We start from the raw sequence: 26,537 nt of genomic DNA, 5'->3' as shown, positions 1-26,537 counted from the left end.
AGAAGGGTCCAGCTGGTCCAGCTGGAAAAGAGAATCAAACTCACTGACTTTGGTGATTTACAGTAAGAGTCTGGGACTCCTGGATTTGATTCCCAATTCTATTCCTAATTACCAGTATGACTGTAACTTTCTGTGCCTCATCTTAACTCATAGGAAATGGGTATCATAGTGGCATAGTGGGGCTTAATTTATTAATGGACTAAATTCAGGCCTGGGCCGTGACTGTTTCTGTTCAGGATAGCAGGCCCCTTTGGTGGTAAACCCATCTTGAAGGGAATTGCAGTGAGGCATGACACCTAAAACACTTGCTCTGCTGGGGAGCCTGGAGCTGGCCAGTGTTGCTTCAAAAGAGGGGCTCTACTTAGGGAGCAGATGTGGCAAGTGGTGCTCTTTGGAGGATCTTTGAACTGAGGAGGAGTTGATGTTCTTTCCCTTTGCACCACTAAGTCAACTTTAAACTTTTGAACATGAATTGCTCCAAGGTACGGTGACCCCCGCTGCATATTGCACCATGCTGCACCTGTTGGTGTAAATGAAGTTCAGTTTTTTAAACTACTTTGAGATCCTTAGATAAAAAGATGGTTTAGGAAAGCAAAAGATAGTTATTGTATTCACAAATAACTATGGTTTATGCATCATTAAGGATGGGAAATGAAAAACTGATATGTCAGAAAAAAAATCCCGAGGAGTCCTTGTGGCACCTTAGAGACTAACACATTTATTTGGGCATAAGCTTTTGTGGGCTAAAACATAGCCCACGAAAACTTATGCCCAAATAAATTTGTTAGTCTCTAAGGTGCCACAAGTACTCCTTTTTTTTTTTTTTATTTTTTTTTTTTTTTTTGCTGATACAGACTAACACGGCTGCCTCTTTGATATCTCAGAAAAACCCACAAGTTAATGCTAGGTCTAGCAAAGTTAACATTGCCACATTATATCTCTTATATTTATTATGGTGTGCACATTTATAATACATGCAATATGTTAAACGTTAAATTGAACATGGGAAGGAAGAATAGAAAATACTAATAGATGCAACATGGTTAAATTAGAGTTTCACGAACAATGTCAGCTTTTGGAGTCTCCTGTCTTCTGAGTGTGAGATTTTTCAGTCCTTATTGTTGCATTGATATAGCTTTGTATTTTCCTCTTTGCATTTAATTTCCTGGGGGGGCTAAGGGGAAGGAAGAGCTGTGGGATTAGAGGGTGTTAAGAGAAATCTGGAGCTTTTCAGCTTGGGAAATTTTCAAACTCTTCCTGTATTGCCTTGCTCTGGACCAGAACTGCAGTCTTTCACAGTTTAGGAGCTCTTCAGGAGCAGAGTTTAACAGCTACATTCTTAACCATGGTATCCTTAATTTGCATATGCATACAGTACTAGAAACTGCTCTAGTTAAAAAGTTCAGCAAGAAACCTCATAGAAACATTTGAATGGTCATATTTGAATTCACAACTTAAAAACACTTCAAACCATGAAAATATATAACTGATTTTCTTCTGGACTAGCCTATTTTTCTTTTTACCTCTTAGATCTACAAAATAACAAGTTTGAAGTTAGTACCTATAGCCATTTTGAGTTGTTATAGCATTAAAATTATTTTCAAAGCAGATGAAAAAGTGTATTTTTTTGCATATTTGAATAATTTAGAAGTAGCAGAACTGATTTTACTCATTTTCTCCTTTTAAAAATAACCATTGGGAATTCATGGAATAGTTCACTCCAAAAGGGACTTATCTGAGAAAGTTAGAATCAGCTGAAAAATGGGGTTCAACATTAATGACATTAAGTGCTACTTACATCTACCATAATTCTGTAACATTGAAGTATAATATCTTAATGATTGATATGAAAATATTATGCTATATGATACAAGCAGAGGCTTCTCTTTGTTGTAAGTTTCCAGAATGTTATTGCCCTGGATGATTTGAATTTGTTTATGTAACCAATCTCTGTGAGACAAAAAGAAATGTCAAGAAAAAGCCTAAAATGTCATCTTTGCCACTTATGCAAAAGGAGTTACATGAGCTAGCTAATGACAAATACTGTCTACGTATGAATAAATATGAAACACTGACTGCCAAAAAGTTTGTTCTGTACAAAATAATTTGTAGATCTGAAGGTACGTAATCCTGGGATGTGGAGCATTCCTGTTATTCATTAGTGAGTCATTATCGTAAAGAGGGCACGTTTGGCTCCTTCTTTGAGTGCTTTAATATCTCTTGCTGCCTTACGCTTGTAAGATGTAGTTAAATATCATTCGAGAGATGCCTGCTATGCCTTCCCACAGTAACAGTATTTATCTGACAGTAGCATAAGTTGGTGCTGGTTCTGCTTTCTGAGGACCTAATCTTGAGCCATTGAGCTTTGAGCAGGGGGTTGGACTAGATGATCTCCTGAGGTCCCTTCCAACCCTGATATTCTATGATTCAATGATTCATTGAAGTCGAGTGGGAGTTTTGGTTTTGAAATAAATGGCATAGGTTTGTGTGCTGCAGCCCTGATTCTATAGACATTTTAAACATGTGAGTAGTCTCATTGCAGTCAATAACGTTAAATAAATGTATAGGTGTTGCAAGATCAGGCCTACATAATTAGGATCTGGCCAGGACTGCATTATGGAACAAAGGCTAATGTCCGTGATAAGCCTGATTTTTTTTTCCAAGTCCCAATTTCACCCACAACTACCCCAAAAAGAAGCCAATCTTTGAAATTGCACAGAGTTCGGTGTCCCAGCAGGTGGCAGGATGCAGTTTTATGTTTCTTTACTCCCCCATTGGACTCTCTTCTGCCTTTGTTGCCTGTGACAATGGCCTGGGCCACCCTTGCACAGAGTGTTTTTGGTTGTATACAGAGAAATGTTTAAAATTGACTTGCTAATTGAATCCAGGCAAGAACTTGGGAGTGGGGTGAGAAATGTGAAGGGGATGTCCAGGTGGAGATGGTGGGCAAGGAGGACTGGGACTAGGGAGACTTGGTAGCTTGGAGCTGTGGAATGCAGAAATCAGGGGAGTAACAGATATAGGAAGTGGGAGAGTGCAGAATAGGAAGGGGATGTAATGGGGAAATACATGAAACTGGGAAAGGTCTGGAGGATGAGTGTGTACAGGCTGTGCGGGAGGGCAGGAGAACAGAGTGGGGCATGGAAAAGCATAGGGTTTTTATCTATCTTAAACTTAATTAAAACAAAAAGAAAAGGAGTACTTGTGGCACCTTAGAGACTAACAAATTTATTAGAGCATAAGCTTTCGTGAGCTACAGCTCACTTCATCGGATGCATTTTTTTCCACCAAATGCATCCGATGAAGTGAGCTGTAGCTCACGAAAGCTTATGCTCTAATAAATTTGTTAGTCTCTAAGGTGCCACAAGTACTCCTTTTCTTTTTGCGAATACAGACTAACACGGCTGCTACTATGAAACCTTAATTAAAACAATTAGTTTTCAATATGGATAAAAGTTTCCTTTCCATTCTTCTCCACTACCCCAATATCCCACACAGATATAACTCCCCTCCACCACACACACCTCCTATGGACTTGCTGAAGTCTGGAGAAGGAGAATCCTGCTTTGATGGGCCTCATAAGAATTGTCAGAGCAGAGCTCCCCTCGTAGGAAACATAAATAGCAACCCTATTTAAAATTATTTTATACTTTTTGTGAAACGCAAATGTTATGAAGGGAACAGTTAAGAGTTCCAGACTTTTTCCACTGCCCTGTAGTCCTTCATCCTTCTCTCACTCCACCTGATTTATGCTACTCACCTACCCTTACATTTCCCATTGACATCTGAAAAATGAACACACAATAAATTACTGATTTATAAATTCCCATTTCTTATTCAAGGTTCTAGTTCCCGAATACTATCACCTACACAATATAAGTACCAAAATACTGATTGCTAAATAATATTCAGAGTTAAATACCCAAACCCATGAGGTTTGTATATGCTGACACTTGATTACGATAGAATAGTCAACACTCTTCGTGATCTGTATCATGCTATGAGAATGTAGGGAAAACTGACATAACTTAGTGTGCTCTGGGATTATATTATTTTTGAAATCTTTATTACACATATAATAAACAATATATAATTTATAAGCTATGTATAAAATCAGTAGTTTACATTCAACAGCACATTTCCATTGAAGGACCAATGAAAGGGAACAAATGGTGCAAGTTGCGTGGGGTAGTAGTAAGTGATGAAAAATAGGATATTGTAGCAGGGAACTAGCTGGATCCTTTATCTGTTTACAAGGTGTAAAATTTTTATTAAAGTGTAGATGGATTCCATTGAAACACACCTTTAACCTTAGTTCTCTATAATTTTTTTGTTGGTAACTAATGCTATTTAGCTATAATTCCATTAAAATTGACAGCACCAAGCTCTGGGCTTTTTTTGACTGCTGCTTCAGAATATTTGGGAGAGCACTCTACAAAATGAACTTGTCCTGTCACTGAGCTACTTTAAAAAATGTGTGTTTAGCTCTTTCTACAATTGAGATATCTTTGTTCTTGTGCATCTTTAGGACCAGGGGTCTAATTACGTACTCCTTACAGAAGAAAACCCCTATTGATTTCAGTGGGAATTTTTCTTGCATGCGGAATATGGGGTTAGGCTCATAGGGCCAATCCCTGAAAATCACAACACAGAGTCATCATAGTACAAGATACTGCAAAAGGCAATTCTCCCTATGATCAAATCAATCCTACTGGGCTCTCCACTGTCTCTTCTTCTAACATCTTGTCAGTTATAAATTCATTCCCTGATATAAATAACTCCACTGAGTTCAGTAGGTGAACACCAGGAATGGAACGTGGGATGGTTGGGCCACAAAGAGAAATGCAGGAGCGGTGTCCAGAGCAGAGAAAGACGTTCCCAAATGGGGGGACAGCCGTTGGAAAGAAAGGGGACAGTAGAGGTTCCTGTTCAGAGGTAGTGCTGCTTTAAGAGAAATGATTGTGAAGGATATGCTGGTTCTAAGCAGCTGATATAAATGGGAAGCTGAAATAAAGTGTAACCTACACAGCTCCTGGGTGTGGTGTTCTGTCCCATCTAGTGAAACCAAGACTATTTAGGGAGAGAGGGATTAATGAGATTGCTCTAGAGCCTTAGTTAAGGGCCATGTGGCTGTCCCTTAGATGCCACTAGATGGGACAGAACACCACACTCTGGAGGTGTGTGGGTTACAAAAGAATCCCAGGATCCCAGATAATGCCAGTGCTGCCAAGCCACAATTATCTCAACATTTCTTGGAAGAGGAAGGTTCCCTGAATCTTGGTGCTACTTTCTCCACAATATTTTGAAAATCTGACTCTTCCTATCTGTTCCAATGGCAAAAAACCTTGTCTGGCGTGCATAAAAAAAAAATTGTCTAAGCCCTCATCGCTCATCTTGGTTACTGTAGCCTCCTAATCCAGTCCACACTCCTCTCCTTTCCCGACCACTAGTCTCTCCAGATTGTGGCTGCCAAATTTGTCCTCATCCCCAAAATACCAACTAGCAACTGACTGACTTGATGTGAGTACAGATGTTTCAAACAAAGATTGGTTTCTGGAGAGCTTCTTACTTCAGTGCCTTCTTCATTGCTACCTTTGCCAATCTCTATATCAAATGCAAAATAACATGACAGGTATAAAGGAAATGCAAAATAAGCATTGCCCCAAATAATGATTCGGGCAATGCATGTAAATGGTCTTAAAATGAAAACTTTTGAGCTTAGGTTTGTGTTTCATTTAAGGATAAAACAGTAATATTTAGTACTCTCCTAACTATAAATTCCATTTGATTGATCCCCCCCAAGTTGCTTTGTATGCTCTTTAAAGCTCTTACTGTATATACAGTGGAGGCATCATTTAGTAAAGAACATTTGGCCAGCATTTTAGATTCATTATTTTGATACTTTATCATTCATTGCTACCATCACTAAAATAGGAACTCGTTTTTCTAATGATTCTGCAACCTCTGCTTTTCTCCTCCCTTAAAAAAATAGTTTGCATTCTAAAGCAGTGAATAGGAGTAGTGAGATCAAGTGGTAATAGGCAAGGCTGAGGCTTTGCCATGGAGTTTTCCTCCATAGTTACAAGGGTTGAAATGGGAAGGTATGAGGGGCTGAGGTTTCTAGAATGGCCTCATTGTTCCCTTTGACACAGGGATATATGAGGGCCTGATGTGACTTGCCTTGTTTGCAGATCAGGGAGGCAGTGCAGGTCAGTGGATAGAGTACTTGATGGGGACTCAGAAGACCTGCATTCTGTTTCCAACTCTGCCATGGAGCTGTTGTATGATGTTGGGCAAGTCACTTCACCTCTCTTTGCCTCTTTCCCCTCCCATCCTCTGCCTATATTGCCTGTTTAGACTGTAAGCTCTTTGGAGGAGGAGCTCTTTCTTACTGTGTATTTGTACAGCATCTAGCGCAGCCAGGACCTGATCTGTTAGGCCTGTAGAAGCTACTACCATAATTCAGCCGATAACCATATTGTCAGACAAGGCATTAGGGGAATAGCATGGAGCAGAGGTAACCATCTGGACCCAGTTCGAAAAAAAAAAAAAAGCAGTCAGATTTTGTGCCTGCCAAGACTGTGCTTTAGGCCTGCTAATGGAATACAAAGCTTCCCATCTCTGGGTCACTTGTTTATACCGAGCCCTAATTAGTAGCTACTTAATATAATTATCTCATGACTAGTTGTAGGTCTGTGTGAATGTGTTGACAGGCTCAGTCCAATTCCAAGTTTCAGCAAAGAGGCTAATGATTAAGTGAGCATGGAGACTGAATTACCCTCTCATCCTTAAAAAGAAAAGGAGTACTTGTGGCACCTTAAAGACTAACAAATTTATTAGAGCATAAGCTTTCGTGAGCTACAGCTCACTTCATCGGATGCATGAATGTAAATGCATCCGATGAAGTGAGCTGTAGCTCACGAAAGCTTATGCTCTAATAAATTTGTTAGTCTTTAAGGTGCCACAAGTACTCCTTTTCTTTTTGCGAATACAGACTAACACGGCTGCTACTCTGAAACCTCTCATCCTTAGAAGCTGTCTCTCCAGTTCTACTAAGGCGTGTTGGTTGAGCAGAGTGGGGAAGTCTGTTCTACATAGTCTTCAGGGAATAAAGAATTTGAACCAAGTTCACCTTTCAGAATGGAACCCAAAGGAGAGAGGAAGCCAAGTATTAAGCATGTTGCAAGTGATTTTGGTTGTATACCATGATTCAGGAGCTGCTGTTCTGACACTGGACTTTAGAAACAAAGGGGACTGAGCCTGGAGGCTACAAACTGGATCTTCTAATTTTACACTGGAGGGAGGCCAACATAAATCAAATCCAGGTCTTCTGAATGACAGTGCTGAGCACTGCCACTGCTGCAGCCCAGTCCTGATTTAATTTACGGGCACAAAATATTATATTTAAACTATAAAAATAGTATGTTCAAGTACAAGAATGGACCTTGAAATATTGAATAGACAGCAGTGGGGTGACTGTTTGTGACAAGAGGTCGATATGTCACTGCTAATCAGCACTGGGTAGGTATGAACACAAGTGTCCGAGTATAGCTCTTATTTAAATTTTCTCCCACTGAAGCCTGTAGGAGATAAATTTAAAGAACATTCAGGTCCAGCATTTCCAAATAACCCATATTTTAAATAAAAATCTTCCAACCAGTGAGGAAGAAAGATGGATCCCAGATGTCTCCGCCATTGTAAATATAATTGTTTAGTTTTTAAAAAACAAACCCCTTTTACCTCCAGATCTGCTTGCCTGAAATGCGAGGAGCAATCTCCATGCACTTGCTTTGTTGTTGGGAACTTTCCTGGCCATTTGCAGGATAATTCAATGCAGCCAAGTTTTGCAATATCGTGGCACAGGATATTTATTTTGTGGGGAGGGAAGAGGTGGTAGGAAATACAGGAACTGAAATTTGTTTAATTATACAAAAAATATACTGAGGTTGGAAAATGAAGAATCATTCTTGCATGCAAAAAAACAGGTTACAATGTTTGCTAGTATCTATATGAATATTATCAAAATGATGACTCATCATTAGTGCTTAGGAGTAGCATGGTAATGAGTGGAACTAAATGAATGAAAGTAATTTGTTCAAATTATATAGGAGTTGCTTTTAGAAAATCTTAGTGCATTGTTGTGGAGACCATGGGCCATACTCTGTTTTCAGCTGCACTGAAATATATCGAAAGTAATTCCAGTGGAATAACTCAGAGCATAATTGGTCCTAAATTATGTAGCAGATGTTAAGGAGGCAGATCTCTTCCAGTGGAATATTTGAACACCTACCTGTTTTAATGCTGTTGACCACTGATCCACACAGTATTTTATCTTGTAACAGGTGCTGACTTAGTGAGTAGTCTTCCCCATTCCTCCTTGTTTGGGGGAGACCTGCCTATATTACCGCTCCCGTCCTGAGGGTTGCCGTTCAGGGAGTTACCACTGAGCTGGATCGCACTCTGTACAGGCAGTGTGCAACCCCTTAAATGAGACCTCTCCCCTCTCAAATCGAACATACTTTCTTATTCCACATAACCTCATGGCAATTGGGGGAGGTCCCAGAAGACTGGAAAAAGGCTAATGTAGTACCCATCTTTAAAAAAGGGAAGAAGGAGAATCGGGGAGGCCAGTCAGCCTCACCTCAGTCCCTGGAAAAATCATGGAACAAGTCCTCAAGGAATCAATTCTGAAGCACTTGGAGGAGAAGAAAGTGATCAGAACAGTCAGCATGGATTCACCAACAGCAAGTCATGCCTGACTAACCTAATTGCCCTCTATGATGAGATAACTGGCTCTGTGGATGAGGGGAAAGCAGTGGACGTGTTATTCCTTGACTTTAGCAAAGCTTTTGATACTGTCTCCCACAGTATTCTTGCCAGTAAGTTAAAGAAGTATGGGTTGGATGAATGAACTGTAAGGTGGATAGAAAGCTGGCTCAACGGGTAGCGATCAATGGCTCCATGTCTAGTTGGCGGCCGGTATTAGGTGGAGTGCCCCACGGGTCAGTCCCGGGGCCGGTTTTGTTCAATATCTTCATTAATGATCTGGAGGATGGCGTGCACTGCACCCTCAGCAAGTTTGCAGATGACACTAAACTGGGAGGAGTGGTAGGTACTCTGGAGGGTAGGGATAGGATACAGAGGGACCTAAACAAATTAGAGGATTGGGTCAAAAGAAATCTGATGAGGTTCAACAAGGACAAGTGCAGAGTCCTGCACTTAGGACAGAAGAATCCCATGCACTGCTACAGACTGGGGACCGAATGGCTAGGCAGAAGTTTTGCAGAAAAGGACCTAGGGGTTACAGTGGATGAGAAACTGGATATGAGTCAACAATATGCCCTTGTTGCCAAGAAGGCTAACGGCATTTTGGGCTGTATAAGTAGGGGCATTGCCAGCAGATTGAGGGACGTGATCATTCCCCTCTATTTGACATTGGTGAGGTCTCATCTGGAGTACTGTGTCCAGTTTTGGGCCCCACACTACAAGAAAGATGTGGAAAAATTGGAAAACGTCCGACGGAGGGCAACAAAAATGATTAGGGGACTGGAACACATGACTTATGAGGAGAGGCTGAGAGAACTGGGATTGTTTAGTCTGCAGAAGAGACGAATGAGGGGGGATTTGATAGCTGCTTTCAACTACCTGAAAAGGGGTTCCAAAGAGAATGGATCTAGACTGTTCTTAGTGGTAGCAGATGACAGAACAAGGAGTAATGGTCTCAAGTTGCAGTGGGGGAGGTTTAGGTTGGATATTAGGAAAAAAATTTTCACTAGGAGGGTGATGAAGCACTGGAATGGATTATCTAGGGAGGTGGTGGAATCTCCTTCCTTAGAGGTTTTCAAGGTCAGGCTTGACAAAGCCCTGTCTGGGATGATTTAGTTGGGGATTGGTCTTGCTTTTAGCAGGGGGTTGAACTAGATGACCTCCTGAGGTCCCTTCCAACCCTGATATTCTATGATTCTATGGTTCCCACTTCCAGGGAGACCTTCATGGCTGCAGCGGTAGGGGGTTGGATTTTCCCCTTTGTGCATAGAGCTATTCTGATGTCAGCTTAGATACGCATCGTATGGTACTGGGGAAATGAGCTGCTTAACCAGTGGGATTTGGAATGTGGAAAGTTTGTTCGGGAGAAGCTTTATGGCATGATCTCTGTACGAGGCATAGTACTGTACAATAATTGGAACAAGCCTACTGTATTTCAAGCCTGCTGGAGCTCAGAAAGAGTGGGGCAGCTGAATATATTTCTGGGTTGTGGTGGTGGTTACCTTGTACATATTTCAGAATTTTAATGCAGTTTTTTATGTGATGATATTGTTGTTCAATGATTTAATCCTAGTGAATTGACTGGCTAGGCTAGTCTGCTAGTGTGTGTCACTACTGCCTATCATGCTGAACAGTATTGTCCCATTGCGTCCTTGTACTCCCCTTTCAGCTTGTCTGTATACATCCGTAGTCTCGTGTCTTATGTTTAGATTGTGAATCTATGGGGCCAAGGATTGTCTTTTTGTTTTGTGTTTGTACAATACATAGCACAATAGGCCCTTAGATGCTATGATTAATACAAACCATTAATAATATGACAGTAAAACTTTGCTTTTCCTTCTTAGTTATGCGAAGGCTCTTCACCTAGAGTTCAGGTGTTATGAAAGTGTGTATGTGAGATGCTTTGTATTATCTGAGCACAAAGAAACATGGAATTCATGTTGATGATTTTGGTACCAGCATTCTGTGATGATCCTGAAGCATATTTAGGAAACATTCATCTGTTAATGTATACATATACAATAGAACATCAAAGATATGGACACCAGAGTTATGGACTGACCAATCAACCAGACACCATGTGAAACCGGAAGTAACTAATCAGACAGCAGCAGAGACAAACAAACAAACAAAAACAAATAATGTACTGTCCCCATATTGGTAGGGACATCTGGGCTGCCTGTCCACACCCCTCCACCCTCGTGCATGGGGCAGCTACATACAACAAGACGCTGGGGCTGCCAGCTTTCACCCCCTGCCCCTCCCCAGCCAGGAGGGGGAAGAGCTGTTTTTACCTCCCCCACTCCTGGGAGTGGGACATGCTGTTTACACACACACACACACCTCCCTCTGCAGGAGGGGGATAAGCTTGCAAACTCATGCGGCACTGAGTAAAGAGCTCAACTGCTATTGAAACCTGGCTGGGAGTGTCAGCTGCTGGATCTAGAGCCTGAACTGTGCTTTATTCTGAGTTCCGAACATTTCAGAGTTATGGACAACCTCCATTCTCGAGGTGTCTGTAACTCTGAGGTTCTACTGTACTTATAAATAAAACAGTACTTGGGGTTGGGGATCTCTTTGTTACAGAAGTGACTGCAATGGTCTAAAATGTTAACTTGGTTAAACCATTAATTTTTTCCGCATTGTTTTAAAGTATGTGAAAACCCTAGAGAGATCTGTGCGTTTAATTACAGTCTGCATTACAAGAGTATCGTGCTACACTTGGGACTATAGAAATGTGAATGAAAACTAGATAAGAATCCTTTCAAGTAATCACAGTTGATGGCAACTAAAATAACATTAACTTGGAGGGGAAATAATTTATTGAAAATTCAGTCACATTGTCAGAGATGACAGGTTTCAGAGTAGCAGCCGTGTTAGTATGTATTCGCAAAAAGAAAAGGAGTACTTTTGGCACCTTAGAGACGAACAAATTTATTTGAGCATTAGTCTCTAAGGTGCCACAAGTACACCTTATTGTCAGAGATGTCTTCATTATATTGAAAGCATGAATATATGAAAATAATACATCTAAATCCTGTTAATTGTCATGATTCATTAAATATGACGACATTTTGTGACCGCTTGTGATTGTGTTGGAGTGTCACATTTAGTACTGTGACAAAGTTCCTGCTCTACCTTGGTGGGTCTTGTGCTTATTGGCGGATTTGCTCGCCTTGGAGCTTCAAGGCAGCCCTCAGCTTGGCCATTTTTCTGAACCCACAGTCCAGGTTGACTCCTCCTGTGTCTGACCAGGAGCTGGTAGGATTTGGGGGGAACCTGGGCCCACCCTCTACTCCGGGTTCCTGCCCAGGGCCCTGTAGAATGCAGCTGTCTAGAGTGCCTTCTGGAACAGCTGTGCGACAGCTACAACTCCCTGGGCTACTTCCCCATGGCCTCCTCCCAACACCTTCTTTATCCTCACCATAGGACCTTCCTCCTGGTGTCTGATAATGGTTGTGCACCTCAGTCCTCCAACAGTCCACGTTCTCACTCTCAGCTCTTAGTGCCTCTTGCTCCCAGCTCCTAACACACACACCACACTTATCTTAAGTGATCACTCTCCTTACAGTGTGTATGATAAACCCATTGTTTCATGTTCTCTGTGTGTGTGTATCTAAATCTCTCCTCTGTTTTTTCCACCAAATGCATCCGATGAAGTGAGCTGTAGCTCACGAAAGCTTATGCTCAAATAAATTTGTTAGTCTCTAAGGTGCCACAAGTACTCCTTTTCTTTTTACAAACTGAAATGAGCTCCTTTCTAAAACCCAGGTGCCCTGATTAACCTGCCTTAATTGATTCTAGCAGCTTCTTGATTGGCTGCAGGTGTTCTAATCAGCCTGTCTTAATTGTCTCCAGAAGGTTCCTGATTGTTCTGGAACTTTCCCTGTTACCTTACCCAGGGAAAAGGGACCTACTTAACCTCGAGCTAATATATCTGCTTTCTATTACTCTCCTATAGCATCTGACCCGACCCTGTCACAGTACATAATGTATGATCTCCCTCTGACTTTCTGTATGCAGTATAACATCTATGTGCTCGGTATGATTGTAAAGAATGTTATCTTCTCTAGAGAGAGGATGGTACACTGGTAACTGAGCTAGGCTACATCCCCCCACACCAACAGGTTTCAGAGTAGCAGCCGTGTTAGTCTGTATTCGCAAAAAGAAAAAGGAGTACTTGTGGCACCTTAGAGACTAACAAATTTATTTGAGCATAAGCTTTCGTGAGCTACAGCTTCATGCATCCAATGAAGTGAGCTGTAGCTCACGAAAGCTTATGCTCAAATAAATTTGTTAGTCTCTAAGGTGCCACAAGTACTCCTTTTCTTTCCCCCCACACCAAGAGGCTCTGGTTACACAAAGTAAACAAACAAACTAAATTAAATGGAGCTGTAAAAATGAAATGACAAATTAATTACGTCATCAATTTTAACAATTGTGTACAGACCACAATTTTAAAAATTAACTTTTTATTTAACTTTGTTCTAATTTTACGTGTCTCACTAAAGATCTGATTCTGCTGCCATTGCAGTGAATGGCAGATCTTCATCAGGGGGATAGAATCAGCCCCAAGCACCAAAATATGCAGGTGCCAACTCTCATAATTTTGTTATTCATACTTAGATACAGCAAAATCCCATTAACAGTTGGGAAAAAAGAGGGTTAAAGTGGAAGGATAACAGATTGCTAATCCTGGACACTTATACACATGCTTAAATTTTCTCACATGTGAAGTCCCATTCACTCTGTAAGTAAAGTTAACCTGTTCATAAGTATTTGCATGATTGAGGATGTAATGAGACTTATATTTTATTAGGTAATCATTATGCATGGCAATTAATTAAATGGAAAAAGACTTTTTTGTGAATACCTCTTTTTGCAAATACAGACTAACACGGCTGCTACGCTGAAACCTGTTTTAATATGACAATCAAGGGCACATGGTAGGTGTAATTTGTTTGGATTTTAAAAGACCATTTGATTACGTATGTGTCAGTCTTACTCTGAACCTTGCTGTTAGTTTGGATATCAGTGTTGTCGTTCAGTGAAATTGAGCAAAAGACTTCTTGGGGAGGACTGGAAACGCTCACTTGGTGCATCCCACAGAGAAGGCTGGGCTTACTGGCTTGATACAGTCTGCACTTTCCTTATGTGCATGCGGGAGCTCAGATGTGGTGGTGTCTTGGGTCCTGCTGTGTGGATCCTAAAGAAGGAGAGTGGAGAAAACAATCTAACCCCTCTAGATTAAGAGCGATATAGAGGACGGTTCCCTTGAAAACAGCTAGTTAAAAATAATCCGTTTGTCCCAGATACTCTGTTGGCTCTTGTAGAGATTATAGTGTCAGTCTTCAGGGGCCAGGGGATGGCAGCTGCACTGTGAGTACTGCACTAGTAGTACAGCTGTAGATGGGCTGTCCCAAAGAATGATACTAGCATTTCTGGAAATAGCCGACATTGTGTCATGGTGAAAGCTGCTGGTATGGAAGACACACACGCACACATACTAATTTTGTGGGGCAGAAGGGAGTAATTGTAAATTTGTTGGATAACAAGTAATTTTATGTTAAAAATTACTAGAAATATTTAGTCCAGAGAAACAAGAAATAACTGGCCAGCTCTTACCACTTGTTTCTCTTATTTCAGGTGATGTGACTCCCGCTATGTTAGTAAGAGGGGTTCTTTGACATACCTTCATGGATGCCAGGATTAAAGCCAAGCAAAGTAATCATAGTTATTAACCAGGGCTATTTTATTATTAAAGAAAGGAAAAGAAAATGTTAAACAAAAAACCACAAATGACAGAATACAAGTGATTAACTGGTTACTTTAGTTACAATCTCTTCTGTATGCTTCCCTGCGGAGAGCTTTTAGGAGAGATTAAGTTTTTGACAGCAGACTGCGTTTGGAGGTGTTATTCATTTCATAAGTTAAGACCAAATTTCACTGTTTTCCATATTTATTGTGAGCCCATCTTAATATCTCATAGATACTTAAACTGTTTATAATTGGGCAAAAGAATTTAAGAGCAGGTGAGGCTTGTTTGGTATGTCATTGATAACCTAAACAGTTGATCATTGGGCAAAGTAAGTAATATTAACTAAGTCCTGTGCAATCAAAGAAAATATTTAAACCAGTTACTCAAAAGGAGTCATTTAAGGGACAGTCTTGAGATGGGACAATTATGAATATTAAGAAATGTACATTTCCTTATCCCAATAAATATTCAGAAGAGTTTAAATTTAATCTGTTGGCAGTCTCTAAATTAACTTCCTCTCACCAATCTGTGTGGAAGTCCTGGGGAGGTTTTCCTTGGGTTGCTTTCCTTTTGAGTCTTCTCTGTTTTTCTTATCTGATTGTGGCAGATTGCTTGTAGAGATGGACAGGATGAGTTGTGGAGTGCTTACTGTTTAAGCAAGGTAGCAGAGGTGTGTGTGTGAAGAGTGCTCCATTTGGAGTTTTATACCCTTCTTCTTTCTATGTTCATGAAGTTATAGGAAAATATACCTCTTTCAGGCTTGTGTAGATTCAAAGTTGGTTACTATCATCCTTTCACTGGCCTAGTACCTTTATGGGTTTTCTGTAGGAGCTTCTTCATTAAATGAATATGTAGCACTTTTTAACTGCCTTTGTTCTTGTGCTGGGAAAATCCCAGATAAACTCTAACTTCAAAAGGTTAACATTTTATTTTTATTCAATCCATTGTCTGACATAGTCCTTCAGTTTATTTAGAGTTCAACAGGAAATTAAATTGTTTTTAAAAAGTCCAAACAATCCTGTTTTTTTATGAATCTTTTTCGTTCTTAACAGTCATTTTAAATTAAATAATTCTTAGAACATCTTTAGTTTAAGAATCAACAACTACTTGAGTAATTATTTAAGGTTTTTTTGTAGTTTAAGTTTGATTTTTCCTGTAATCTTGAGTTGGTTGAGGGAGCTATTTAAGCATGCCAATTTAATTAATTCTCTACTAATACAAATATTCTATACTTAAATAGCTTCTGTTAGGGGGCTTATTCCTTCATCTACTTACTTCCCTGGTCCTTCTCGCACGAACAGAGAGCCACAATACCCAAAGTCCAAAGGTGCAAACAATTCGATGTTTATTGGGATGAACTTCCAGCAAGCATGATTCCAGTTTCCTTCCTTAGTGTCCCCCTTCCCAGCTCTGACACCACAGAGCCTTACACCTGTGTCCCTGTTCCCATTCCTGCCCTTAGCCAAACATGATTCCAATTTCCCCACCCCCATTCCCTGTTCCCATTTACCACCCACCCACTTCCTGATTGACTTCAGACTATATAAGAAAACTTGAGTTCTGCTTAGCTATACCTTAACCTATCATTTTCCTGAAATTTAACTAACCAATCCTAACATATTGTAACATGATTATGTAACCAATTATATCCCACCACCTTAATTAGTTTACCCAGCAAAATTAATTATACAGCAGACACGAACAATCACAGAACCAGATAGAGACTATGCAAATAAACAATAGCAAAGTGGGAACTATAATGACAAAACAATACAGAAGTGAGGATTTCACATCCCAGCTATTGATAAGTGAGTTCTTGCCAGACAGGATGCTATCAAACTAAGTTTCCTTTTACATTTTCTAGGCACTTCCCTTTCTCTGGAGGCGATGGGCATTATCAGGACAGGATTGTATTCCTAACAGCCCAATAGCACCTTATTTCAATGTGACTAGTTTGGAATGTGAGGATGTGACTGTTCGCTTCCCAATTTATGGCTGCCTCTGTTGCCTAGCCAAAGGCCTTAGCCTAAGAACAGGGCCTCAGACTGTCACAATAAGAGAAGGACCTTACACTGGCAGACAGTGATTTTGATTCTTTCTTTTATACCTCTAACTAGCCAAGTGATAAGAATACACCTAAATTCTTAGAGTATAGGCCTTTACAGACAGGCCTGAATATCTATATCCTAACAGCTTCTTACATCAATAATTAGTTAAGACGATCATTAGAGTCTATGTTAGTACATGACCACTTTACCATTTACATAGCAATGATATTAGGAAATTACTTTAGTGCTTTGCATTTAGTTAAAATACTTACAAATATGCCAAAAATGATTTGCCGTTTCACAATTGAAGAAATAAACAAAGGTTTAAAACATTTCCAACTACACGTTTTTCCTAGACACTGTTGAGTGAAGTTTTTAGAGTAATTATAAAATTCAACAAGGATATTTCTAGAATTATTTGTGTAGGTTTACTCTGAAATTTTTCTTGGGGGGGTGAAAAAGTCCACTTTATGCCTAGATTTATCCTTTGATAACTCAACCCTACATTCCTTTTCACAAAACAGGCCTTTTCCTAAAAGGTGAATGTTTTTTGTATGGTGTGTTTTCTTGAGACAAGGATTACATTTGTACCAAACTGGTATTTTATACAAAGGGAGATGTTCTGGTTTGTTTGTCTCTGGGGTGACAGAAAGCTGAAGCCTCTTGGAATTGCTCTCCTTAGTTTGAATGTTTTCTACAGTTGAATGAACAAAAACATATATATGTGAGGTACTTTTCTCCAAGTACCATATATATGAGAGTAATGATAAATATACACTAGTTTTCAGTAAAGGCACAGGGAAGCTTAATTACATAACATTAAAATAGTGTATTAATATAATTTTTGCATTAATATTGAGGGCTCTACCTCAATTTATTACTTAAAAACAAGGAGCTGAATTTTCCCCTGCATCTGGGGTTTTCTTGTTGTGAGGGGAAGGAGGTGGCCATTGGGGAGCTAGGTACAGTGAGCTTCCTCATTCAGCACCAAGCTGGCCCTGACATTCCTTAGAGTAGCTCAGGTGCTACTCTAGCTTATACCACTAGATATCATCTTCCGCTGGAGTGTAGAAGAGTCTGCTAAGGTGGAATGAAGGGGTGGCTGGAATGGGAGCCAGCTCTACCTATTTCACTAGCTTTATGCCAACAGAGAAATCCCTTCTCCAAGGATAAATCTTCACTGGCCACTTATGGTCAGAACCCAACCAGTCTGCGCTGCCCGATCAGCACAAAGTGGATGCATCATACTGCAGGATCTGGCCCAACATATTTCAATTCCAGTTCTCTATACATTGTAGAGGTTCATGAGCCTAGGAATTCTATTTGGTACTCATGTTTATGTTTGCACTGGTCACCTGTCAGCCACTTTTTGTGTTGTCATTGGGACATGGCCCATTACAAAACTGAACAATATAAAGTCTTGGGCTTTATAGACTTTTCTCCTGAAATTGACCATGTTTTCATTTTTATCACAACATCTATTGTTATTTGTTAATAGATGTCCCTTATGCAGCTAGCTGAGAAAATGATACAATTTATCTGAGAAATGAGTTTTCTTCCTAATTTGTTGGTATGGCTAGATGTATATCACCTTTTGCATTACTCTTCCTATGATGTAATTGCCTCCAGATATCGCTACACAAAATGATCAGCAAGGCTAATTATGAAATTATCTTTTTTTTTTTTTTTTGGTAGCTTAGTGCTCACAACGAGGGCTTTGAGTTCATCATACTAGGTCAGTTCTGAGCCAAGAAGTGACTCAGAGTATGGAATAAAAGGCAGATTGTAAATTGTGTGGCACATTTCCATAATTAAAATAGCTGTTAATTCTTTAAAGTGTGGCTGTACTTTGAAAAATCACTCTTAAAAAATGGCGTTGTGAAGTTTCCAGCCTATAGCCTGGTTATAACTGTTCCAGGTTATAACAATAACAAATGTAGTATTAATTGGACTTAACCACATGCTTAAAGATAAGCACGTGCTTAAGTGGTTTTCTGAACTCGGTTCCTAATGAAGTACAAATGTAAGTGTTAGAGAGAACTGTCCATAGTATTGGAGTTTGGACAGATATTTTAAATAGACAATTTTTGTCTTCTGACTGTACCATCAGGTGATATTTGTTGTAATGATCAGAGTTCCTGTCTTTCTGCGAGCCTTCAGGGTCCAATACACACTCCCTCAAAAGGGAGAACTACATTATATTTCTATACATTATACATCTCCTTAATGTTTACCCACAGCTTCCTATATTAACTTTGAACAATGAAATCATTGCTAGCTCTTGGGGCACTATCATTTTTCTTCAGGTTTTGGTGGTTTTTTTTGGTTACAGTACTGTACTTTAACCAAGTTTTTGTTGTTGTTTGTTTTGTTTTTTGAACCTACAGTACAGCTAAGTACAGTGTGGTGACATTTCTACCTCGATTCCTCTATGAGCAGATTAGAAAAGCTGCTAATGCTTTCTTCCTCTTCATTGCCTTACTGCAGGTATGGTTTTATTTTTTTACCTTTGATTCAAAAGAAATTCCAATGTAATTACAAAGAAACTAAAAGAAAAAAAATCAAGTGTACCTCAATAGAATAATTCATAGATTCATAGATACTAAGGTCAGAAGGGACCATTATGATCATCTAGTCCGACCTCCTGCACAACGCAGGCCACAGAATCTCACCCACTCACTCCTGTGAAAAACCTCTCACCTATGTCTGAGCTATTGAAGTCCTCAAATCGTGGTTTAAAGACTTCAAGGAGCAGAGAATCCTCCAGCAAGTGACCCGTGCCCCATGCTACAGAGGAAGGCGAAAAACCTCCAGGACCTCTTCCAATCTGCCCTGGGGGAAATTCCTTTCCAACCCCAAATATGGCAATCAGCTAAACCCTGAGCATATGGGCATGATTCACCAGCCAGATACCCAGGAAAGAATTTTCTATAGTAACTCAGATTCCACCCCATCTAACATCCCATCACAGGCCATTGGGCCTATTTACCATGAATATTTAAAGACCAATTAATTGCCAAAATCATGTTATCCCATCATATCATCTCCTCCATAAACCTATCGAGTTTAATCTTAAAGCCCGATAGGTCTTTTGCCCCCACTGCTTCCCTTGGAAGGCTATTCCAAAACTTCTCTCCTCTGATGGTTAGAAACCTTCATCTAATTTCAAGTCTAAACTTCCTGGTGGCCAGTTTATATCCGTTTCTTCTTGTGTCCACATTGGTACTGAGCTTAAATATTTCTCTCCCTCTCCGGTATTTATCCCTCTGATATATTTATAAAGAGCAATCATATCTCCCCTCAGCCTTCTTTTAGTTAGTCTAAACAAGCCAAGCTCCTTGAGTCTCCTTTCATAAGACAGGTTTTCCATTCCTTGGATCATCCTAGTAGCCCTTCTCTGTACCTGTTCCAGTTTGAATTCATCCTTCTTAACCATGGGAGACCAGAACTGCACACAGTATTCCAGGTGAGGTCTCACCAGTGCCTTGTATAACGGTACTAACACCTCCTTATTTCTACTGGAAATACCTCGCCTGATGCATCCCAAGACTGCATTAGCTTTTTTCACGGCCATATCACGTTGGCAGCTCATAGTCATCCTACGATCAACCAATACTCCAAGGTCCTTCTCCTCCTCCGTTACTTCTAATTGATGCGTCCCCAGCTTATAACTAAAATTCTTGTTATTAATCCCTAAATGCATAACCTTACACTTCTCACTATTAAATTTCATCCTATTACTATTATTCCAGTTTACAAGGTCATCCAAATCTTCCTGTATGATTTCCGGTCCTTCTCTAAATTGGCGGTACCTCCCAGCTTTGTATCATCTGCAAACTTTATTAGCACGCTCCCACTTTTTGTGCCAAGGTCAGTAATAAAAAGATTAAATAAGATTGGTCCCAAAACCGATCCCTGAGGAATTCTACTGGTAACCTCCCTCCAGCCTGACAGTTCACCTTTCAGCAGGACCTGCTGTAGTCTCCCTGTTAACCAATTCCTTATCCACCTTTCAATTTTCATATTGATCCCCATCTTTTCCAATTTAACTAATAATTCCCCATGTGGCACCATATCAAACACCTTACTGAAATCTAGGTAAGTTAGATCTACTGTGTTTCCTTTGTCTAAAATATCTGTTACTTTCTCAAAGAAGGAGATCAGGTTGGTTTGGCACAATCTACCTTTTGTAAAACCATGTTGTATTTTGTCCCATTTACCATTGACCTCAATGTCCTTAACTACTTTCTCCTTCAAATTTTTTTCCAAGACCTTGCATACTACAGATGTCAAACTAACAGGCCTGTAGTTACCCGGATCACTTTATTTCCTTCCTTAAAAATAGGAACTATGTTAGCAATTCTTCAATCATACGGTACAACCCCTGAGTTTACAGATTCATTAAAAATCGTTGCTAATGGGCTTGCAGTTTCATGTGCCAATTCCTTTAATATTCTTGGATGAAGATAAAGTAGTCACCATTATCACAGTGTGAAGTACATAACTTTAAACAGGAAATTAAAGGGTAGTTGGAGATTTTGAAAGCTGTTTGCAAAGTAAATTCCAATTTTATAAGAAGTCTTGTTTTTAATTTCACCGTAAATCACTATTAAACTAACCGAAGATACTAAAAAAGTTTCTTTTTTTGCATACATGTGCATGTAAAGCCAGGTTGTCTTAGTTACTATGGGCCAGATACTCATCTGGTGTAAATAAAGAAAATGAAGGTTTGCTAATTTACACCATCTAAATGAGTTCAACTGTCTAGGCCTCGGAGGGAGAGAGAAATGTGTAAGTAATATAGTTGTAGAAATTCTAAAATGGCCTATGATAGCTTTCCTTTGTGAAATAATGTTATGATGTAAAGGTCTGGTATCTCAGGGCCTTTCAGAGCAGTAAGCAAGTGCTTATAAACCATTGAGAAGATGGGAATCTCCACTTTCCACTGTTTATAAAGCTTCCCTTTCTGGTCCTGAATCTTAAATATCTTGGTGATACAGGACTGACTATGATCTATCTTGCACCTCTGACCAATACATTTTTAGGAGAAACTTGTACACTTGGGTGGGAGGGGAAGAAGGAAACATTTTTCTGACATGTTGTTTTTAATTGGTTTGAAAATGGATCTATTTGAATCGTCCAAAAGTTTATTGTGTCAGAATAAGTTCCAGTATATGTGGGATAGTTTGCAGAGTGTAGCTGAGAGGGTTAAGGTTCCATCCCTTATTGCTGCTGCTCTAGTTTCACTTCTCACTTGATATATTCATAAAATACTAAACTTTACCTGATATAAATCATAGATTTGCTGCATAAAACAGTTTTATTTTTTTCTTCCTTTACAGCAAATTCCAGATGTCTCTCCAACAGGAAGATATACCACCTTGGTGCCATTGCTATTTATTCTAACCGTTGCTGGCATCAAAGAGATTATAGAAGACTACGTGAGTATAATTTATTTAATTTGGGAAACAGGTAGGCTTCCTACCAATGAAGCACATACAGTTTTAGTAAATACATCTTTAAGAGTGACACAGTAATCGTTGTTGTTGGATCAAATCGTGAGATCTTTGCTTAGTTGTTACTCAGCCCTTAGTCAGGTAAATAGTCCATTGACTTTAAGAGGAGTTTGCCTGAGACAGAACCTCAGGAGTTGGCTCATTATCATTATTTAATATTACTTTATTAAACATATGTATGTCTTACTAGGTGTGCTGTCTGTTTTGAATAATTGAATGGATCTGGGCTGGTGGGTTGAAGTGAAAGCTTATGTACAATAGGAAATGCTGATGAACTTTGAACGGGGTAACAAAAACATAATATTAAAACAAATGGAGCTGCACCTTATATCTTATATCAGCGGAGAATCTGCCTCATAGTATAGCAATAAAAATATTTGAATTTATTTTATCAAGAGAATTCCTAAGTTTAAAACATATTGAGAAAAGCAAATTTTGAAGAGGCTATACATATATTTTTAATTGGAAGTGTGAGAAATATAAATATCTTTCTGTACTTGTAAGAATAATCACACTCACTAAATCTCATCTCTTTTCACGTTCTAATACGTGTAGCACAATAATTGCACATAAAGGAGCAAACTTTCAGATTGGCTTCCCCAGAGAATGTGAATTTGCATGCCCAAATTTTAGCTTGCAGTGTTTCGTTTTGCACACTCCAAAGCTCCATGTTTCTTGCACAAGTAGAGCAATAGCTATCTAGTAATCCAGTTTGCACATTTGTATCCAGCAGGATCAGGGTGCAAAAAATCACTGCCTAAAATTACATGTGTAAAAAGAAATATGTGCTGTTCTATTTGTGCAAGTTTAGGCGCTGCTTTGTAAAATTTGGCCCAAAGGCTTCTCTGAGTAGAAACAAAATCGCTTATTTGTGGCCAACAAATTGACTCTTTAATTACATATGTCAGCAAAAAAAAAAAAAAAGCTGTTTGTTTTCTTTTCCTCTCAACTCAGGTCTTGAATGTTCTCTTTAAGTAGTCAAAAGTTAGATTTTGCCATCCTGAACAGTATCTTAGGTCTGGTCTCTAAAATACACAATGCTAGAGCCTTTAATTATGCCCTTTCTTTAAGAAAGGAGAAGGTATAGTTGTACATTTTATTATCAAAGAAATTAAAATGCCCAATTTGTTGAGCAATAGTGTCACTGGTGGATGAATATCAGAAGGAAGATATTGAGGGCCATTGACACATGACAGAGAGATCGCTAGGGAACCTTCCAATGTTTGGATATATTTTGGATACACATACACATTTTGGATTTTTCTCTGAACAGAACCTTTGGCCCCTCAGTGGAATTTAGATTCGTCTTCGGAAAACAGCATTTTATTTAGCAATAAATCTCTGCCAAAAAGAAAGGAAAACTGAAAGCAACATACCCTTTTCATCTGACAAATAAAAAGACATCCTAATCAGACACCCTGATTAGGATTTCATCTGACAAATAAAAAGACACCCTAATCAGAACTGACTTTCTTTTGTAGTAAGCCAGAATAATTTAGTCCTTTGACTTTGAAACGTAGGTAAACTCAGTAGCCAAGAGACCTTTCCTGACAAACAGATTGGAAGACAATGTAAAGGACGTCTGTCACCAGGGGCTGCTGTTTCTCCCCAGCTCCAAGCATGTGCTGCTACGCCCAGTCTCTGTCAAGGAGGTTTATAATTCTATTATAACAAAAGTTACCAAACAAACAGAACACCATCTTAAATCAATACCTGGTCACCTGTCCCAGGGGTCTCTGGCACTCCTATTTCTGGCAGTTTCCTCCTCCAACAGCTCCGCTCCCCTTCTGGGAATGCCTACACAGCAAAGAAAAACCCATGGCTGGGTTGACTTCTGGGCTGTCTGGCGCCTGAACAATGGGACCCTCCCACCCCACAGGGTCCTAGAGCATGGGCTTGGGCATCTACATAGCAATGAAACAGCTCTACAGCCTGACTCCTGCGAGCCCGAGTCGGTTAGTATGGGCTAGCCGCGGGGTTTTTTTTGCTGCGTAGATGGACCCATTGAAGCCCAGCCAACAGGTTGGTTCCTTCAGCCCCTGGCCCCCTTGCTTCAGGGGCCCACCACAAGAGTTAGCTCCGCTCCAGCATGACTTTGCTCCCCAGGGCTCAGCTGTCTCAGTCCTTCCTTCATCTAGCTGCCTACTAGTAGACCTTTATAGGCCCAGGTATAGGCCAATCTCCTTTAATTAGCTGGATTGGGCTCATCTGCTCCAGTCCAGGGGGAGCTGGGCTCAGTCTATCTGCAGGGACCAGCTACCTTGTGACAATGATCCAGGGTGGTAAAAAGAATTGAAGACCTAACAAAAGCTGTGCATCTCATTCTGGTCATTTAATAGGTGCTCTTACTTCCCAGGCTGTATATTCTTACATCCAACAGGCTTAGACAAAACAATACCAACTATTTTAATTGACATTCAAAGCTGCTGACTCAAATTGAGGTCCTGCAGCTAAGTGAGCTAAGTTAGGAAAAGTTTCCATTCCAGACATATGATAAACAGGGAAGGGATATGGAAAAAATTAAAAATAGAGGCGAGAGGATTTTCTCCCATCCTTTCTCAAAATATTATTTCCTAGCATTCTCATCCACACTCCCTACCTAGAAAGGCACCCTCATTTGCTTTCTTAGTTAGGTATAAGTATACTCAGCACCCTAAGATTATAAGGTAATTTAAGAGAAAGCCTTTCAGACAAATTCTGACACTTGGCAAGTGAAGATGAAATAGTAACAAATACAAATGGGGGGGAGAAAAATTCCTGCTGAGGTGAGCAGTCTATTTTGTAAAAAAAGGATTACAGGGTTCCAGGAAAGTAGGGTTATAGTCAAAAGGTCTGTCTCCGGTCAGCTCTTGAATTAATTATATCAGGGTTTTTTTACTGTATATTTAGAAGCTTTGAATACATAATGCTAGGACAAATTACACATAGAATATGTGTAGGCAACACACTCTAACTCCTATCATGTAGAATTATTCACTTGTTCTCATTGCATTTTTTGGGGGGCAGCTTTTAACTTGCCTTGTTACCTGTTATTCGGCTAGTGAATACCACCTCCTAATTTAGATGCAAAAAGTCAATATCGGTCTTTTGTAATTCTAAGCAAAAAGGTGCATAAAACAGCATAGATTATCCAATTTAATTGACAAAAGAGAGATTTCTGCCTTGTCATTTACTCCTCCTGTTTTTGCCTTGTTTATTCAGCACATGGGTTACTAATGTGGAATCTTCCTGAGTGTAATTAAGTGTTGTTGTTTTTTGTTTGTTTCATGACAGAAACGACATAAGGCAGACAGTACAGTAAACAAAAAGAAAACAATAGGTAAGATCCTAATGTAGTTTCATTTTTTAAAACTATTTTTTATGCAGTAGGAATGGCCAGATGCAAATGTATTGTGAAGATGAATCATTATTTTAAAACTAATCATGTATTATCTTGTGATTCTGTAAATTCTAAAGAACTAGAGGAAGATGTACATGAATGACTGTTTGAATGCTAGGTGCTAATAATTAGTCATCATTAGTTTTTTGTCTCATTATGAATGATGATATGAAGAACTTGGTGGAATAAGGGGTGTGATGTCCTGGGATATAGAGACCTCTGTTTTTCTTGAACCTTAGGACATCAGTCTTACTGAATAACTGCCTGGAGGCATTGCTATTTGTTAATGCAAGCCTTACTGTTGCTATATCAGTTCATCCATAACTTATATTAAAATGAAAAAATATGAGCAGTATTTTGGTTGCACTTAGAATCTTTCAAATAGAAGAAATGTTTTAAGTGAAATCACTGTATGTTAAGGTATAGTTTCATTACTCTTTAAAAAAAATAGCTTAGCCTCCAAAAAAACACGTTGGAGAGCAAATTTGCTAAAATTTTGAAGATCTACTAGTGTGTGTTCTTTGCAGGTATTTGCATGACCTAAGTGCAGTTTAGTATAATAACTGCTGGTTGGTTGCACATTGGGGTTTTGATCTCTAAGCAATGTATTACCCAAACCAGATATAGTCTGCTATTATTCTGTACTTTTGACATTCTGTCAGACCGAAATATTCTCCAATATACTTGAACGTACAGCCCACTCATTTTGAGGGGACTTTCTTGTGTGAATCCAAAGGCAGATTTTGGCTTTTGGTTCTTTACAACAACATTTTGACGTAGGGCATTCCTTGCTATGGCTTTCAAATACCGAATAGTCTTCTCTCATTGAAACTTCTCTGTGGCTCTCTAGAGCATTTAGTTCATGAGCATGTATTGGTTAATGTAGTCTTTGGAAATATAGGGAAATATCATCCCTACATCCATATGGGGCAGCAAAGATGTGATTAGAGAGAATCCTGTCATAGTAAGTCCGAAAATACTGGGGAAGAGGAATCTCAGGGCTTGCCTTCACTGCAAAGTTAATTTGACTTATAATTCAAGTGTTGCCCCTAACTCAACTCCCATCCATA

The 26,537-nt window shown here is 39.5% G+C and overlaps 1 protein-coding gene across 3 annotated transcripts in view; it reads left to right on the top strand.

Moving 5' to 3' along the window:
• ATP8A2 (ATPase phospholipid transporting 8A2) overlaps positions 1-26,537 on the top strand; it is a 663,533-nt gene that overhangs the window by 94,337 nt on the left and 542,659 nt on the right. For 2 of the 3 annotated variants that reach the window (XM_038388027.2, XM_043504314.1), the window contains exons 3-5: positions 18,960-19,059; positions 21,915-22,013; positions 25,362-25,407. In XM_038388027.2, coding sequence (XP_038243955.1) covers positions 18,960-19,059; positions 21,915-22,013; positions 25,362-25,407 — 245 coding nt within the window. Of the gene's footprint in view, positions 1-18,959; positions 19,060-21,914; positions 22,014-25,361; positions 25,408-26,537 lie in introns of those variants that run through there. The other variant, XM_038388029.2, reaches the window with a different exon arrangement.

This window comes from Dermochelys coriacea, chromosome 1 (assembly GCF_009764565.3).
Source record: "Dermochelys coriacea isolate rDerCor1 chromosome 1, rDerCor1.pri.v4, whole genome shotgun sequence".
NCBI lineage: Eukaryota > Metazoa > Chordata > Testudines > Dermochelyidae > Dermochelys > Dermochelys coriacea.
This window is presented reverse-complemented; position numbering and strand designations above follow the sequence as displayed.